This window comes from Petaurus breviceps, unplaced genomic scaffold, assembly GCF_028583685.1.
Source record: "Petaurus breviceps papuanus isolate PSGF00001 unplaced genomic scaffold, PetGlider_PUasm1.0 115, whole genome shotgun sequence".
Classification (NCBI taxonomy): Eukaryota; Metazoa; Chordata; class Mammalia; order Diprotodontia; family Petauridae; genus Petaurus; species Petaurus breviceps.
Genome location: NW_027185612.1, coordinates 10,573,990 through 10,592,159, shown reverse-complemented (window position 1 = coordinate 10,592,159; position 18,170 = coordinate 10,573,990). Strand labels below are relative to the sequence as shown.

Genomic DNA, 18,170 nt, shown 5'->3' with positions numbered 1-18,170 from the left:
CATACAGAGATTGCAGACCTTTAAAGTTTTGCTAAATTTTAATTAATTGATTAATTCTATTTTATTGTAAAAAAAAAAAAAAACTACTGAGCTAAAGCTAACTTAATGTCCCAGGGATCAAAGTCCCTCCCAAAAATAATTAAACATTTGTGAAAAGAAAAGAAAAAGTTGATACTGAAAAAAAAAAAATACCTGGTTTGTCTTGCCACTGCACTACTTGAATTTAAAATGAGTGTGATGCAAATGTGCTTTCTTTGATTCTGCCGACATGTTGCACAAATCAGAGAGTAATTTGCTTCCAGGTTCAGCAAGAATATTCTTGATTGTAACTTTTTTAAACAAAATTTGCAAGGCTTTCCTTGATTAAAATAATTTCAGTATGGATTCTAAGAGGACTCCTCATGGAAAGCTGTGGAGAGAAATCTGGCATAATATGCAATAATTGTTATGCCTTTCTGTATTGGTGGTGTCAAGGAATAAGACTAATAATGGTGCCAAAGGGCAAATGGCAAACCAGGCCTCAATGGTAAGGAACTCTCAGGCATAAATTGCCCCCACTCTGTTTTATTAGAATCAATAATAATTCACATTTCTACAGTGCTTTAAGTTCTAAAAAGCATTTTTCTCACCCAAGCCCATGAAGTAGATAGAGCAAGTAATATCCCCATTTTACAGATGAGTAACCCAACACATTATTAGCTAAATCACTTGAGCTAGGAAATGCAGAGTTAGGACATTAACTCAGGTCTTCGGACTCCAAGAGTATTTCCTGAATGAACATATCTTTCATAGATAGATATCTATCCAGATATATTTAGACATATCTAGATATATAGATATACGTATGTACAAATATACATTTATTTAGGGAGATGTGTGTATTTGTACATATATACACATACATATATGTAGGCACATAACTACATGTATGTATATTTAAAACCTCGAGGAGTTTTAAAAATTAAGTCACCTAGGAGAGCATTTTTAAGTAAACTAGAAGCAATTTTAATAGATTCATATAAAAAATTTATGTTATAGATATCAATTTTAAAATATATTATGGATATTAATTTTTAAAAATGAAAAGAGAATAAATTGTGTTCCTGTCTTTTTGGAAAACATTCTGGGTAAAAATTTTCAAAGAATATATTTTATTATTATTACAAAGACTATTGAAAGCTAGGCTAGCAAATGATTATCCTGATAATGTAAAGTCTTTTCTATAGTGGACACAAGCTCACAGGCACGCATGTTTACCTTGAAGGAAACTAGTCTAATAAAATGTAGTTAATCCTGTTGACTCACTCCAAAAACATAAAGAGACACTAGTGAGATGTCCCCTTGTTTTTCCTTCCTTTTACTGAAGCTTTGATTCTTTCATTTTAAAAAATAGTTTTAATACTTAAATCTAATGTCCTTTTAATATGAGGCCCAATGCCAAACAACTTCTGTTGCCTTGAAAATGTGTTTAACCAATCAGTAAATTTCTAAACCAATGAACCCCAAGTGAATTAGAAAGTAATAGTAGTAGCAATTAATATTTATTGAGCAGTGCACTAAATGGGACCCAAGTGCCCCATATCCTTTCCTAACACCAGTAGACCATTTAGGGCATTACAGTTGCAGGGTTTACAATAGGCCCCTAATGACAGCCAAGAATGGGCCTTTCTAGGTGCCCAGTATACAAGGTAGTGATCCAGACCCAAGGGAGAATTGGGCCCAAGTAAGCATCTACTGAGTGTACCACATACCTAACACTTTTTGATTACAGTGCCTGGCATACTTTCATTTAAAATGTATAGCCCTTCAACATGCATGGAAAAAAATGAATCAAGCATGGCTTTATTAGAAGGTACAACACATCTGTCTCTTCAGTATTTAAGCAACCCTGAGATTTTACAAATACAAAGTAGTTGAAACTTTTCTGCATGCCTCACTAAAATCATTTTCTCATCAAAAATACTAAACTGGAAATGAAATGTTCTCATACTTATCCTTCTACCTCCTGATAACTTAATATTTCACATACTTTCTGACTTGGATAATGTTCTTTATGAATTCTCTGCCCTCTTGATATTTCATCACACATAGCTGTACCTCATGCAATCCTCAATGATATAACAGAGGCTAGAAGACAGACCTGGGAGCCAGGAACATGTCTGTAGGTTCAAGGGCTGCCTCTGAATCCTTCTGGCTATGAGACCCTGGGCAAAGCATAGAACCTCTCACATTCTCTAAGATCACGAGTTGTAGAAAAGGTACCAGACTACATGAGTAGAGAGATTTCTCTATCAAGGAAATTAAAGATCCAATCCCTTTCCCTTCTCCCTACAGATGTGCCTCGATTTATACAATAATTGTTTCTGAAAATACATGAGCAAAACAAATTTTGATAAAGCAAATAATATATTAACCCTACCATGGTGTTAAGAATCCTTTTCCAATTGAATGATGCTGAGAGGGAGGAGAATAATTTATCTGTTTTGTAAATTCAGATTTTTATGTTTCACTTTTCTCAAAAGTAGAGTACTGATGTCCAGAAAGCCGCAAGCAGGCACATTTTCCCTTAGTATGTTTTCTCTGCTTGTTTCTGCCCCCTCAAAAGAGAATTTTATTAAATCAGTTTTTTCTATATACTGCAATGGGCTATTATTAATATTAGCACTGAGGTAGGGAGGCAGTTAGATGGTGCAGGGGATAGAGTTCGCGGCCAGGAGTCAGGAAGACCCAAATTCAAATGTCACCTCAGACAATAACGAGCTGTGTGATCCTGGGCAAGTCACTTAGCCTCTGTTTGCCTCAGTTACCTCAATTGTTAAATAAGCATAATAGTAATAATACCTATCTCCCAGGATTGTTGTGAGGATTGAGTTGAGATAATATTTATAAAGAGCCTAACAGTGCCTGGCACATAGTAGACATTATATAAATGTTATGATTATTTAGGAAATATTGTCTATCATAAAACTGACTTTATTTAATAATTCCTTTATTTCACAATGTTGCCTTCTACCTGTTAAACTTCATTTCTTCTTTAGTTTTGATGAGGGGTACTTCCCATTATTTCTTCTAGATTATTTCAAGATAGTTTTTCTAGGGAAAAGCTAACTAAAAGCACTTGTTATTTTCTCATTCTCATTTACAAGCAATACTCCAAATGGATGCCGTGATGTAATGGAGTACTGTAGAGAGAATACTGTAAGAGAGAGCTTGCTCATAGAATTTTATCAAAGGCTGTCCACCAGAGACAAGCATCAACTATTAGGTAACTACCGTATGAATCACTGCCAGAGCTAAAACTAGAACCGCCCCCCCTTCTTGTATGATAATAATAATGATAATATATTTTAATAACAAATCGTGCATTATATAGTACTATAATAATGCATATATAATTTTATTATTTATAAAATAATAAATTATACCTAAATTGATAATAAATAAATTTATAAATATATAAAAACAATAATAGCAGTTATATAGCACTTTAAGGTTTACAAATAACATCTCATTTTATCCTCACAACAACCCTGAGAGGTATGTTTTTCAGATGAGGAAATTGAGGCAAAAGGGGCTAAGTGATTTCTCAGGGTGACAGTCTCTGAGGCTGAATTTGAACTCAGGGCTTCCGGACTATAGGCCCAACACTTTTATCTACTGTACCACCTGCTTACCTCTTATAATTCTTATGATTTCATGTTTCTAATCGAAATTCTATAAGAAATTATTCCAGGGAATGTTTCCTAATCGGTGACTCCATAGAGTATATATAACTATAGCTATAAAGAAAGAACTCAAGAAATATAATACTATTATAAGAGTCTCATGGTTTAGGGTAAAATGGTCCCACCCAGTTTTTTTTAATATAGAGTTAAAAATATGTTCCAATTTTCATAGTAAGAGAGATATAGGATCTGTGATTTCTTTCTATTAATGCAGTATGTACCTTCTCTACAACTTAAGATGTCTAGAGCACTAAGAGAACCAATGACTCTTCCCAGTGACATGGATAGGACCTGAACCCAGGTTTGCCTGTCTTCAAGGCCCACTCTCTATCCACCACACCATATGACCTTTCTTTTTTATGTTTCCCTGAATACTTAATTATTATTATACTGACAACACGTAGTTTTTGAGCTTAAACCCCGAGGGGAAAGCCCAAAGTGATTGAATTCCTAGCTGAAAACTAGGGGAAAGTACCCCAACTCAATTAGACTTCTGTTGTGTCTGTCAAATTTTCTTAGCCAGGTTTGGGGACGTAAAGATAGGCCTGCCTTGGAGTTTAGGTTCAGAATGAGAAAGTAAGTGGAGAGATTCTGGAAGGGACCCCTTGGGTTAGATGCTTACTTGATAGAAATGGAAAAGGCAATTGTTTTAATCAAGGAGTGAACTAAACACAAGATCTGATTCAGAATGTCCTTCAGTGGACCAGTGAGAAACAAGGTAAGGTGAAAGCATGAGCTACTTCTAACACAGCAGGTGCTCTTCATGTTCCAAGGAAGGGTCCAGTCTATGCTTTTGGTGAGTAGTTGCAGGACAGTGTGACTTGCTATGACTGAGCTGGGAAGGTCATAATAAGATTATCTGTAAGACTTGTGAGTCATTGGGCTCCTGTTTCCTCATCTTTAAAATTAAAGAGCTAGAACCAGACGACCTTCCGGTTCTCAATCTATGATCCTATAATCCCCTTTAAGTCTATAAATTGTTGCTAAAACTCAGGGAGAAGGAGGTAAGACAAGGCATACCTTGTGATCTTTTCTCTATAAGGGAATTTAAATTTAAGGGGCTTCGTCTGATAAGTAAGGAGCAGTGCTAGTAGCTTGAAATCTGAAGGAAAAACTAGAAAACTAAGATATGGGCTTGCTCAGAGTAGGGAAACAGTATTCACTATGGAGTACAAAAGGTCCTTGGCCACATATGAGATCACAACGGCTACAAACATGTTACAGAAATAATTTCAAGAAAGGATAAATAAGACAAAAAAAAGGCTGTTTTCCCAAGGGAACTAACTATATCCTAGGTATTAAATTGCCTATCTATGCCTTTTTTCATCAGTTTTATAAATATTAGACTTATTTAAGGAAATTTTCTTCCAAAATGCATCTACAAATTCTCATGACTAATCTGATTAGTCACAGTAAAAGCTACATAGCTGTACTTAAGAATAGTTTATTTTGAAATGCTAGCTCCTATTACTTTAGTGCAGATTAGTTTGTTGTCCTGGAAGCATTTTGTTCGTGGGATCTGTGTTCTTTTTTGGTGTGTCTTGATATTAATTTGGTTTTAGTTTAATGAACGACCACAGAATTGGCTAGCCAGATGTAGCTATGTGTATATGGGGAATGAGAAGGTGAACCAGGGAGGTGTTCAGAACTGAGATTTCAGTGGGAGAGAAAACTCCCATTTCCAATGCAGATCTACAAGTATTCAGTGACTCAGTCTTAAAGAATTGCCTGGGGGCACAAAGAGGTTGAACCACTCACCCTTGGTAACACAACCAGTGTGTCCAGAGGCAGGATGAGAATCCAGGTTTTCCTGGCTCTGAGGCCAGCCTTCAATCTGTATTCACACACGTACACATTACACCCTGATTTCAAAATAACATTATATTAAACTGGCCCATTCTCAGCTTCCTATAACATTACTCAAAGCTTACTCTCTTTTCCTTCTCAAGAAGGATTTGTTCATAGAAAGTACAAACAGATCACAATAAATTTCCCCTAATGATCAAATGCAAAATCTATATGAGAATAAAACATAAAAAAACACATTAAATACATGGTACCCTCTTTGAATGGACAAAGAACACCAGGATGAAATGTATAATCCAGTTGTTTTCAGTATTCTGTTATATTGGTCTTTTGTACTTATGCTCATTTCTACACAGTTTCTGTTGGTGTCTTCAATGAAGTCACTATAATATTGCATCTGCAATATTCAATCCGTTTCCATGGAAATATATGCCATCTATTTTATAGTTAACATATTTGTTATCACTACTAGAATAATTGTTAATGAGGTCAAATACTTGCAATATTATTCTATTTTTGATAGATAAAGCAGGTGGACAGTCAGGAAAAAATTAATCATGCTAATTTAATATGATGAAAAATTATTTGACTACTTTTTTTCTATATGATACTAAATTAGGTGAAATTACAAGTACTTGTCCTCCAGGATCTTGGATTTACACAAATAACTCTGGTAAGAACTAAAAGTGTAGATATTCCTCATTTCAGAAAAACTCAAAATATGGACTTCAAAACTCACAAAATTGGAAAGTGGTGAACTAGCTAATTTTCAAAGATCATATAATGTCAGAGCTTTAAAGCGCCTTAGATAAACTAACCATTTTTATGTCATCAATCCCTTTGTCAGACTTGTGAAGCTTATGAATCCCTTCTGAGAATAATGTTTTTAAATGCATAAAATAAAGTACAGACAATTACAAAGGAAACATTGTTTAGACAAGGATTCAAGCATTCATTAAAATATGCTTCACATCTATGATTTTACAATGCAAGTCAGTGAGAAAATGTAATTCACCTTACAGACAACTTTGCCCAATAATATCTGTTCTGTAATGCAAAAGATAACAGCAAAGTATAAATAGGTTATGGAATAAAAGTAATATATCAAACACTTGTCCAGGCTAAGTGATACTTAGAAAAAAAGCTAAAAGTAATCGGTGGGTACCTGTCTAATGTTTAGCATTAGTAAGAAGCAGAACAGGAAAGGCCCCCAAATTTGGTGGTCAACCCAAGTCTGGGTTCAGATACTGACTCTGTTTCCTGATTTGTGTGACACTAGGCAAGTTACTGACCCTTTAAGGGACTTCGTTTCCTCATCTGTAAAATGAGAGGGTTGAACTGAAATAGATGGCCTCTGAGGTCCTAGAACATCTCTAGATTTGATCTTCCTAGGGGTCTTGAGAGCTATTTTTTCATTGTAAGAAAAGGTCTCAATGATGAATGAAGTTAGTCTCATTGAATATAACATGGGAGCCAGTTTGAAAACAACAAAAACTAGGAAAAATGGCACCCCTGCTGTGAAAAAAACTTACAGGATTCATACAGTTGGATACATAGAAGAAAATTAGAGAACAAAATAATACATAACAGACAAGTTGTTCAGAAAATGTTTATAAGATACTTTGAAGAAACTGGTTGTACCATAAGCCAAATCATCGTCACAGCCTTTACAATGACTTATTTTTACTTTTCTCTATAATTTTCATTTAATCTCAAAACTTTTTGTCAGTGGCCTTTTTGATGCTGGTCAAGAGATAAAATGTTAGGTTGACATCCATATCTAATATAGTATTATAATGCCAAGAAAATGCACTATGCATACTGAGCCAGTAAACTTGCCTTCTTTTAAAAGTATCAGGGTGATGCTTAGGGTAGAGATTCACAAGTCTACATAATGGGAGTTTAGAAAAGAAATCAGTGGCATCTGGAGTCTGAGAAGGGAGAAGTAGAAAGTGAAGGAAGGACTGAAATGGAAGGAAGAGGTCTCCATGGCAATATCAATTTCTGGTAAAGCAAAACAGAAAATGGCCATCTCTAATTGGACTAATCTGGTCATTCTTCTTGGAGCTCAGATTTTCTTCATTATTTTATCAGTTTGTTTAAATGAAACATATATATTGAAACTTTTTTTTTGCTTTTTACCTCCTAATAACTGACATTGTTCAGTTTTCAGCTAATCAAATAATATTCATAAATTACTCCAGTAAAAGCCAATTAGGTGGGAAACAAGCTCAAGAACTGAGCACCATTATAATCTTACTGTCTTTGCTATCAAGGTAAAGTAGGAAAGCATTTAACATATTAAAGTTCTTATGAACCCCTGAGTCAGTCCCTTTAATATTAAATCTATGATAGTGCTAATATTTATCCAGTGAGAAGTTTTCCTTGGCATGGTATCTAACCATCATGTTTTATTGATTCTTGGTTTTGTGTTCTCACTGATTAGAATGTTTGGAATGTACATGGCCCCATAACCAAAACATTTCATACTGTTGAACTAAAACAATACATCTCTCTTCTGCTATGAGTCTTATCTCTTTTCAAACTAGTGTGTCTTCTGAACAAAATGAGCTCTTTATGTAATTATTACTATAATCACACTAAATAGGCACCAAGTATATAATGCTATTATTTTAGTAGATGGATGGTTACTTAAGTAGGTAAAAACCATTCAAGTGAGGTTGACTCTTGTATTAGATACTTTGTTTGGCTTTTCTAAAATGACACTAAGAATTATTTACCTCTATCTCTGCCTTAGCATCTCTTTTGATAACAAACTAGATTCTATTAGGATGTTTCAGATAATTTTTTTTAATGAGTAGAACTCCCCAAAGACAAAAAATCTTTTAGATATTAATAACTTAGAGCTATATGACTCTCTGGATAGAGTGATGGCCTGGAATTAGAAAAACTCATCTTCATGAGTTCAAATCCAGCCTCAGACACTTACCAGCTGTGTGACCCTGGGCAAGTTACTCGCCTCTTTTTGCCTTAGTTTACTCATCTGTAAAATGAGCTGGAGAAGGAAATGGCAAACCACTCTAGTATCTTTGCCAAGAAAACCCCAAATGAGGTCAGGTGGCAAAGAATCAGATATAACTGAAACAACTGAATGAAGGAGGAGAGGAACAGCCTAGAGAGGATCCAGAGGAAATCATCCAAGATGGTGAAGACATCAAAACCATGTCATACAAGTCAGGAGAGGTTTAAGTTTACCTATGTTTACAGCATTTTCCATACTATTAACTATATTCATTGTTGGAAACTGTGAAACATTGTTTACTTCTATTCAGAGAGGAATGATTTTCACTTAATCAGTATTGGTTTGTTTTTCTATTTGGGCAAATATATCTAGTGAGGAGTCAGTCATTCCTTCCAGAGTGTCACTCATATCTATTCATTTCCATATCCACTACCATTAGCCTCATTCAGAGCCTTTTTTTTTAACTTCCCTCTCTCCTCCCCAACCTCTACCAATCTGTTGTGTGTAGAGTAGGTCAGATTAATCCTCTAATGCACAATTTCAATTATGTTGTTTCTCTGACAATGAACTTTCAAAAGCACTTTGTTGTCAAAGTCATTGAATCACAGAGGTGGTATTTTTTTTTTATTCTTAATAGAGATTTCGAGAATTTGAGACCATTTTCTTATACACTCAAAAAGATGAAGTCCAAAGAAGTGCAGGCATTATTGAGAAGTGGAAGATCAGAAATCAGAGGATATGATTTCAAATCCTTGACCTTTAGAACCTAAGTGACCTTAGGAAAGTAAGTTAATCTCTCTGGACCACTGTTTCCTCAAATGGAAAATGAGAAAGTTGGGTTAGAAGTCCTCCCATGTCCATTCCAACTTTAAATCCATGATTCTAAATGACTTGCCCAAGGCTACTCAGTGACATAGAATTGGAGCTAGAACACTGATCTCCTAACTTCCAATCCAGTCTGAGTCTTGCTTTCAAGGTCTTCAGTAACCTGGTTGCAAAAACCTGGTTGCAGACTTCTCATTCTGTGCTCCTAGGTGGTCCAGTTTCAGCCAAAGCATTCTCTATCTCCAGAAGACAGTCTGTGCTTTGCTGCTCTCTGTTCTGCAAATCCCATCTCCATTTCTCAAATCCATGTTCTTATTGAGACCTTTCAGTCATGTCTGACTCTTCAAGGCCCCATTTGGAGTTTTCTTGGCAAGGGTACTGAAGTAATTGGCCATTTGCTTCTCCAGTTCATTTTACAGATGAGAGAACTGAGGCAAACAGGATTTAATCACTTACTCAGGGTCACACAGCTAATAAGCGCCTGAGGCTGAATTTGAATTCAGATCTTCCTGACTACAGATCTGGCACTCTATCCTCGGTACCACTTAGTTACTTCTTAAATCCTAGCCACCCTTTAAAGCCAAACTCAAATGCTACCTCTAATAGGGAGGTGGGGGGAGGGGAGATCAATATTTATGTAGCACCTACTATACATGCCAGGCACTCTACTAGGTTCTTTGCAGTATCGTATCATTTGACCCTCACAACCACCTGAGGAAGGAGATGCTGTTATTATCCCCATTTTACAACTGAGGGAACTAAGGTAAGACAAGGTTAAGTGACTTGCCCAGGGTCATGCAGGTAGTAAGTATCTGAGGCTGGATTTAAACTCAAGTTCAAAAAGCCTGATTCCAGACCTGGCACTCTATCCACTGTACCACGTTCAAGCCACAAAGCCTTCCCCAATCCTCTCAGCTGTAAATGATTGATCCTTTCCTCTTCTGGTTCCTACAATCGCTCATTTACTACTTATATGCCTGTCTAATCTCCACTACGAGACTGTAAGATCACAGAAAGCGAGAACCACATCTTATTTTTTTTTCCAATTTTCCACAGCGCCTGGAACACAGAATATTTGTTGATTCAATGAATTTCCAAAAACAAAGTATAAGTGATGAATTTTAATAACAGGGCTTCTCTGAATATTGTCATCTTACACGAAATACATTATCAACTCTAGTGAATGTTTTGGTGTTGTTGCCATATAGTAAATGTAACTATGGTCATTTTTTCCTTTCTTAAATGTTAGAAAACAGAGTGGGGGACACAAGGACAACTGCTTTAAAAAATTAATTCTAAAATTTAAAACATTTGTATGTCTCTTGCTTTAATTTTCTTTTGGTGAAAAAATTCTACCCAGACTGAATTAAGCTCTGACAGACTGCTTTATATGGTTCAAACTATTCTTTTTAAATGCCTCCCATTTAAATAAATAAGGATAATTTTTGTTCTGATAAATATGTTCTGCTATCGGTAAGTATCTGTATAAGCATCTTCTACCAATTTTTTTGCCCAAGATTTTTTGAATTAATGCTAATCAAAGCTGCCCTCTCCTCTTATTTTTCTATATGAACACAGAAATTGCAGCTGCCTGCCAAGTCTGCTGAGGGATGAATGTAATAATTTTCAATTGGACTGTTAGCCCAAAGGGAACCCCGATAGCAGGAGATTGACAGATGCAGCATGGATTATCTTGTGCTCTGAAATCAGCCCAATTTGTGATTTGTTGCAGGTGCTAAAGAGATTGATATTGCTGCTACCTTGGAGCACTTGAGGGACCAGAGACCAGGCATGGTCCAGACAAAGGTACTGTCGATAAATCCACTGGGATTTAAAATGCATTAAAAGTCTCTCAATGTAGCTGTTTTCTTGATAGCAGAGAGAGCCTATGCCCTGATTTACCATAGGTCACTCTGCTTTGACTAGCTACCAACCTGAGTTTATTTATGGGAAAAGAGACATTTAGACTACTTTCTTAATGTGTTTGTTGTTGGTTCTTGTAACAACTCTAACATCTGTTGTGATTAACTTATACTATAGCGCTTTGGTTGGCCTATGATGTCATCAGTGTAGACATGTCCTTCATCCATGAAGAGCACCCACCCAATGGTCTAGACTTCTGGATATTTTTACATTTCATGGTTACCAATGCAGCATTTGAGCTGGCAATCCATGAATATATGTGATATGATAAGATATGAAATATGTGGTATGTTAGTAATATAGTGTAGTGTGACATAACATACTATAATGTGATGTAGCCAAGTATCATAAATGACATGTATAATATTTAATAAATTAAATTTATATGATTTAAAATTATATTATATATATATTAAAATTATATTAAATAATTAATGTTATAATATGGTAACATGATAAAACACTACTAAAAATAAGAATAATTCCTGGTATCTACATAGTCTAGCAAGGTTCATGAAGCCCTTTGAGGAACTTTCAACTAACCAGATTTGGGAAGCATGAGACAACAAGTACCTAACTCACGGAAATATAATAAGAATCAAGTGAGTTAGTGTACATAAAGTGCTACATAAATGTCAGCTATTATTATTATTACTACATTCTGCTTTTTATGAGAGAGGTGAGTTCCAAAACAATCTAATATCAGAAACTTGGGGATTTAAAACAATAACAAGAGCATATGCAAGCAAAACCTTCTATGGGTTTTTTTTTTTTAAAAGCAATTGGGGTTAAGTAACTTGCTCAAGGTTACACAGGCAGGTGTTTCTGGGTGGGTGCTAAGTGTATAAGCCCGGTTTCAATCCCCAGGTCATCCAGACACTGGGGCCAGAGCTCTTACTCGCTCTGCTACCTGGCCACCCCTATCTGCAGGGTTTCTTGGGCTCAATATGCATTCATTCCAATCTCCTATGTATTCTGTATTATATACAGGACTGTACAGGGACCATACACAAGGGAGCTAAGAAAACAGCCTCCCTATAGTCTACTAAAAATAAAGCACTCTTCCCCCCACAAAAAAAAGCTTTAAAATGCCATGTCTTAAAAGTGTGTGAGAAAATATATCCTTTCTCAAAGTATATCTGACACTTAGAAGAGTTAGTGCTTGTAAAGAAGGCTTGAAATCACCAAAAAAAAAAAAGATGTTAGTGCTGAATTTCTCAAGGGGATTTAAAGTTTTAGATGGGCATATGTATTTATCCATGTATATGTACATGTATGTGATGTGTGTGTGCTTATATGCATATGTATGTATGGTGTGTTTGTGTGTGTACATACATACACAAAAGAAAACTGCAGTAAGGTCAGATGCACAGAATTCTTAGATTTCTTTCCCTATTCTATTTTCTATGAATTTCCTATTTAGAGAATAGTGACATTCTCCAACTGTAAACATCTGTTAACCTCTCTGTGCCTCATTTTTCCCATCATAAAACTGGGAATTTTTACAATGCCTTCAACTCTTTACCACCCTAAGATGTTGCTGAACTAAATGAAGTGATTACAATGGGAGCTACCATGGATACAGTGGCCTTTCCTTATGCAACCCTACGAAGTAGGAAGGGCAAATAATGTTATTCTCCATTTTTAAAATGAGGAAAATGGAACTTAGAGGAGTTGAATGATTCAACCCATGGACAGACACATAGCAAATGATGTAGCTGGGACTTGGCAGAAAAGTATTACCAAATCCCATGCTCTTTATATTACATTGCATTCTCTGTTAATACACATAAGGCCTAAAGGAATTAAGAAGCAATGTGTTTGCTGAATCTGAATTCCGGTTTTCTTTTTCTCGTAAATGTTTTATAAAAAATTTAAGGTTAGTTATTCATATAATTAACTAAATTTGACTAGTCATTATTTACACTTTAATTTTTGTTCATTTCAATACACAGAGTATCATCACTTTAATAGTTTAAATCTAAAGTTAATATCAATTTTGATGCATTAGCAAGAGCTAAGTAAGTCATATAATGCATAAAGCACTGGAATTGCAGTCAGGAAGACCCTACTTCAAATCTTGGCTCAGATACTTACTAACTCTTTTTCCCTGGACAAGTCATTTAATGTGTCAGCCTCAGTTTCTTCATCTGTAAAATGGTAGTAATAGTAGTTCCTGCTTCACAGGGTTGATGAGAGGATGAAGTGAGATATTGTATGTAAAACACTTTATAAGCCTTAAAGGCTGTAAACATGTTAACTGTTATTTTTATTTTTTTACAATCATCACCTCTAAGACTTCACCAGGACAATGTGTCTATTAATTCTCACTCATCTTTACTTCTATATTCTCTTAAGAGTTCCATTCTTATAGTTCAGGGTTTTGTTTTGTTTTTCATTTTGCATTATTTCATCAAGATCTTTCCAGTTTCAGTTTAGCGTTTTGTTTTTTATTGGGGGGGGGAGTAATTCCTTTTAGTTATTGGTCTTGATGACATTATAGCATTACATTATATTAATATACCATAATTAATTTAGTCATTTCCTTATGTAGGACATTTAGGTTACTTTTAGTTTTGTTGTTGTTGGGTTTTAGTTACATATAATGCTTCTAGCAATTTTTTTAACGGATCTTTTTTTTCCCTTTTCCCAACAGTAAGATTACTGGGTCAAAAGGTATAATTATTTTTATAATTGTAAGTGCAAACTTCCATAACACTTTCCAAAAGTATTCAGTTTTACTAGTAATGCATTAGGGTGTCATCTGGATATTTCCATTATTAAGATTTGTTTCTTGGAATTAAAAGGGTCTTAGTATCCAAAAGCAAAATATTCTTAAAAGTTAGCACATTTTGGAGTATCTTATCCAAGTCCAAATTAAAGAAAGAACATTTGCTATGTAGAAACAAATGTAACTGGGCAACCTGGACCTTAGGTCAGACTTCTTTACTCCCTCACTCTGTGACCTTGAGGAAGCAGACCTGTTAATAGCCCTTGTCTATATGGAAAATAATACAAAGATTAACTGAAGAGTAGAGTTGCTAAAACTTTGTTATTCCTTTCCTTCCTTGTCCTCCCCCCCCCAGTAAAAAAAAAATCGATTACTGTCAAGATAGTGACTCTGCTATTATTGCAAATGATGAGTCTGATTTTTTCATGGGGGCAGCTCTTAATTATCTGCAACCAAAGCTACTAAGTAGCCACAGAAAATTGTAAATTCCCAGTTGACTTCTTCCTTCTTCCCTCTCCATAGGCCAATTCTCACACTTCCTCCCCCTTCTAACACCAATTGGTTCATGCCCAAGGAATGAAAACTAATTTTAGTATCAACATTAGGATGGCATATATTCTACAAAAAATAGAATCATACAATACATTCCAAAGGCAGAAATTACTCAGCATCACATCATGCAGACTTCACTGGTACTTCTCCCTACCTATAGGACAATAGTCATTGATGTTCAAGAAGATGGCCTGAGGCTCTGCACAGGCCTCAAGTTCTTTCAGAATCATCAGAGAACCATGACGCTGTGTTGTTCAGTGTTGTTTTTTTTTTCTAACATTGCATTTAACTTTGTTCTAATTCTTCTCTGTGATAACTCTTCCCATCACCCAATTTTCTTGGATGACAGAGATTTTCATTATATATGACTTTGGAATTATTAACATCACGGCTTAGACAATTGAGATTTGCCTATTTCAAAAAAATTATGTAAATTCAGGTACAAGGGGACAAAACTATTGTAAGCCCAAGCAAATTACTACTATATTTTAGTTTAAGATTCCTTTCCCCACACAATCCCATGAAATCTGAGCTTTCTCAGTCATTTTTTAAAATTACCAAATTAATATATTGCTCTAAGTATTCAGTTATATGGGCCAGAAGGAGGTAGTCTTCAGACAGTTTATTTGAATATATTAAAACAAATCACATGGGTTTTTTTAAACTACAAAAAAAGGGACTGAATATGCAATTTAGTGTAGACTATAAAACTACAAATTAAAGTCACAATAGAAAAGTCACCCATAAGGAGTTCCCTGGGCAAAGGAATACTTCTGATAATAAATTTAAAACTCCTGTGCTTTTGGTTAGTTTAGTAACAAGAACAAAAAATCCTGTGGTTTTCACAAAATACATGTTATTTAAATATGTTTAATTATATGTCAAGGTCCTAGAGGTCATGTGCTTCAGTGGATTTGGAAGGAGCTATATTCAAATACCGGTCCTTTTGGTACTTGCTACTTGTGTGACCTTGGGAAAGTCCTCCCTAGGACTCAACTCCACCAAAACAGATCCCAGCCTATCTGTAACTTGGTGAATGGTTGGGGACACACATTCTTCATTCCGAGACCAGAGTAGCAGAGTACAACTTAAGGAGGGCTCTATTTAGAATTAAAAGACCTGAGTTTGCATTTTGACTTTGTCACTTATTACTGCAGTGATCTGACATGTCACATAGCCACCCTGTGCCTCAGTTTCTCCTTCACCTATAAATGAGGTGATTGGAATAAATTAAATCCAAAGTCCTCACAAAATTCGAATCTTTTCAAGTTTATCAGCCTTCTTAACTCAGCACTTTTACTCCTTGATGACACACGGGAATGGGCACACCCTTCATATGTCCATCCACCTTCATAATCCATAATGCTAACTTTCATCTATCTAACCATAACTTCCTTTCCCTTCATCTCTCCCTGTGCCTCACCCCTCCTAAATCATCAATCTCTCCTTTCTCAGCCAGATCATCAAACTTACTTGTCTTCATTTTCCTCCCTTCAAAATCTTGACCTTTATTTAACCACTTACACTGTCTTCTCTACCCAGTACCCTGCTGACACTCATTCAGAATGACAGCACTGGATTACTGCCCCCATATGCCTTCTCTTCTCTCCCTTGTGCTGCAGAACACCACTGGAGAAAACCACCAATCATCTGTTGCCAGCTCTCCCAATGCCACACTTCAAAATCATGTCCCATTTTCTCCTCCTTTGCTGTGGTGTTGGAAGAGAAGGTGGCCCTTCTTGTCAACACCAGGCCTTCTATGTGTAGCCTTGATCCCATCCTCTCTCATCTCCTCTAAGAGTTTATGTTTTTCAATTATTCCTATCTCCCCCTGATTCTTACCTTTCTTCTGCCAAAAAAGATTCCCCAAACTCATCCTTAAAAAAAAAATTTCACTTGCCTCCAGAGCTACCATTCTAAATCTCTACTGGTCAACACAGCCAACCTCTTTCTTAGACAAGCTATCTGGACTCGGTTTGCTTCCACTCAATCCTTTGCACTCTGGCTTCTCTCCACACCACTCCACTAAAACTTCTCCCAGATCACTTTTTTCTAAATCCAATGGCCTTTACTCAGCCCTTAGTCTTCTTGACCTCCCTGCAGTATCTGATATTACTAACCACCTGCCTTTTGGATGCTCTTCTCTTGGGTTTTTTTGACCACTTTTGTCATAGTTCTCTTCCTACCTGTCTTTTTTATATTTTTCAGTCTATTTTGCAGGATCATAATCTATGCCCCACCCCTTATGCGTGGGTTACTTCAGGACTCTGCCATGAATGACCTCCTTCTGCTCCTCCTCCTCCCTCTCCTCTTCTCCTTTTTCTTTCTCTTTCTCTCTCCCTCCCTTTCTCCTTCCTCACTACAGCCTAGGGCAGTGGTAGGGAACCTGTGGCCTCAAGGTCACCTGTGACCCTTTAGGTCCTCAAGCAACTCTTTGACAGTACAAGTTTTATAGAACAAATCCTTTTATTAAAGGGATTTGTTCTATGAAGTTTGGGTTCAGTCAGAGGGCCACACTTGAGGACCCAGAGGGTCACACATGGCCTCAAGGCCATGGGTTCCCCACTCCTGGCCTAGGGATTCAACTGCTAGTTCTATGACGATGACTCTCAGATCTCCATATCTAGCCCTTCTCTTTCTCCTGAGCTTTGGCACCACATCACAAGATGTCTGATAAATTGGCCTGCATGGATTGTCCCACAAGCACCTCAAACTCAACATTTTGAGAATAGAGCTCATTATCTTTTCCCATTGAACCCAGTTATACCAGTTTCTCTGTATTAAGGATAGCACCATTCTTCCAGTCACTGAAGTTTACAGCCTCAGGGGCATCCTTGACTTTTCCCCCTCCTCACCCACAGATGTAACCAGTCACCAAATCTTGCTGATTTTACCTCCTTGACATTTCTCACATCTTTCCTCTTCTTTTTACTCATGTGCACAATATGAGTTCAGGCCCTGGACTGTTGTCTCCACATTAGTCTTTTTTTTATCTGTTCTATCCAGGGAATACATATACCCTCCAGACAGCTGACAAATCAGGAATCTAAAGTATAGGTCTGGCCATGTCCCTGTACCACTCAAGAACCTCCATCCCAAATGCCTCTAGGATAAGATATAAACTTTTTTTCTTATATTTAATGTTTTTCACAGTCTTTCTTTCTAGGCTGATTACACTCCCCTTTACACACACTACATTCCAGTCAAATTGGTCTCTTTGTGGTCTCCCATACATGACATTCTATCTTCTGTGCCTGAAATTCTCTCCCTCCTCAACTCCACCTTTCATAAAGCCTAGCTTCATTTAAGGCTTAGATAAAGTGCCATATTCTTCAAGAGGTCTTTAGTGATTTTCCTAGTTACCCCTCCCCAAAACCACTTTATATATGTAGATAAATAGATATATAAATACATGCTCATATGCATGTGCATATATATGTAAATTCAGAAGGGATACAGTGATAAGTAAATCCAGGAGGTAGATTAGATGGATGGATGGAGAGAGAGAGAGAGAGAGAGAGATATGAATGGATGATGGATAGAACAAATGGATAGACAGATGGATGGATGGATGGATGGATGGATGGATGGATGGATGGATGGATGGATGGATGGATGGATGGAT

At 36.3% G+C, this 18,170-nt stretch overlaps 1 protein-coding gene across 1 annotated transcript in view; it reads left to right on the top strand.

Moving 5' to 3' along the window:
* Positions 1–18,170, top strand: part of LOC138158691 (receptor-type tyrosine-protein phosphatase N2-like) — a 187,965-nt gene that overhangs the window by 158,389 nt on the left and 11,406 nt on the right. Inside the window, exon 11 of the mRNA XM_069084825.1 lies at positions 11,072–11,145. Within this exon, the coding sequence (XP_068940926.1) occupies positions 11,072–11,145 (74 nt within the window). The remainder of the gene's footprint in view (positions 1–11,071; positions 11,146–18,170) is intronic.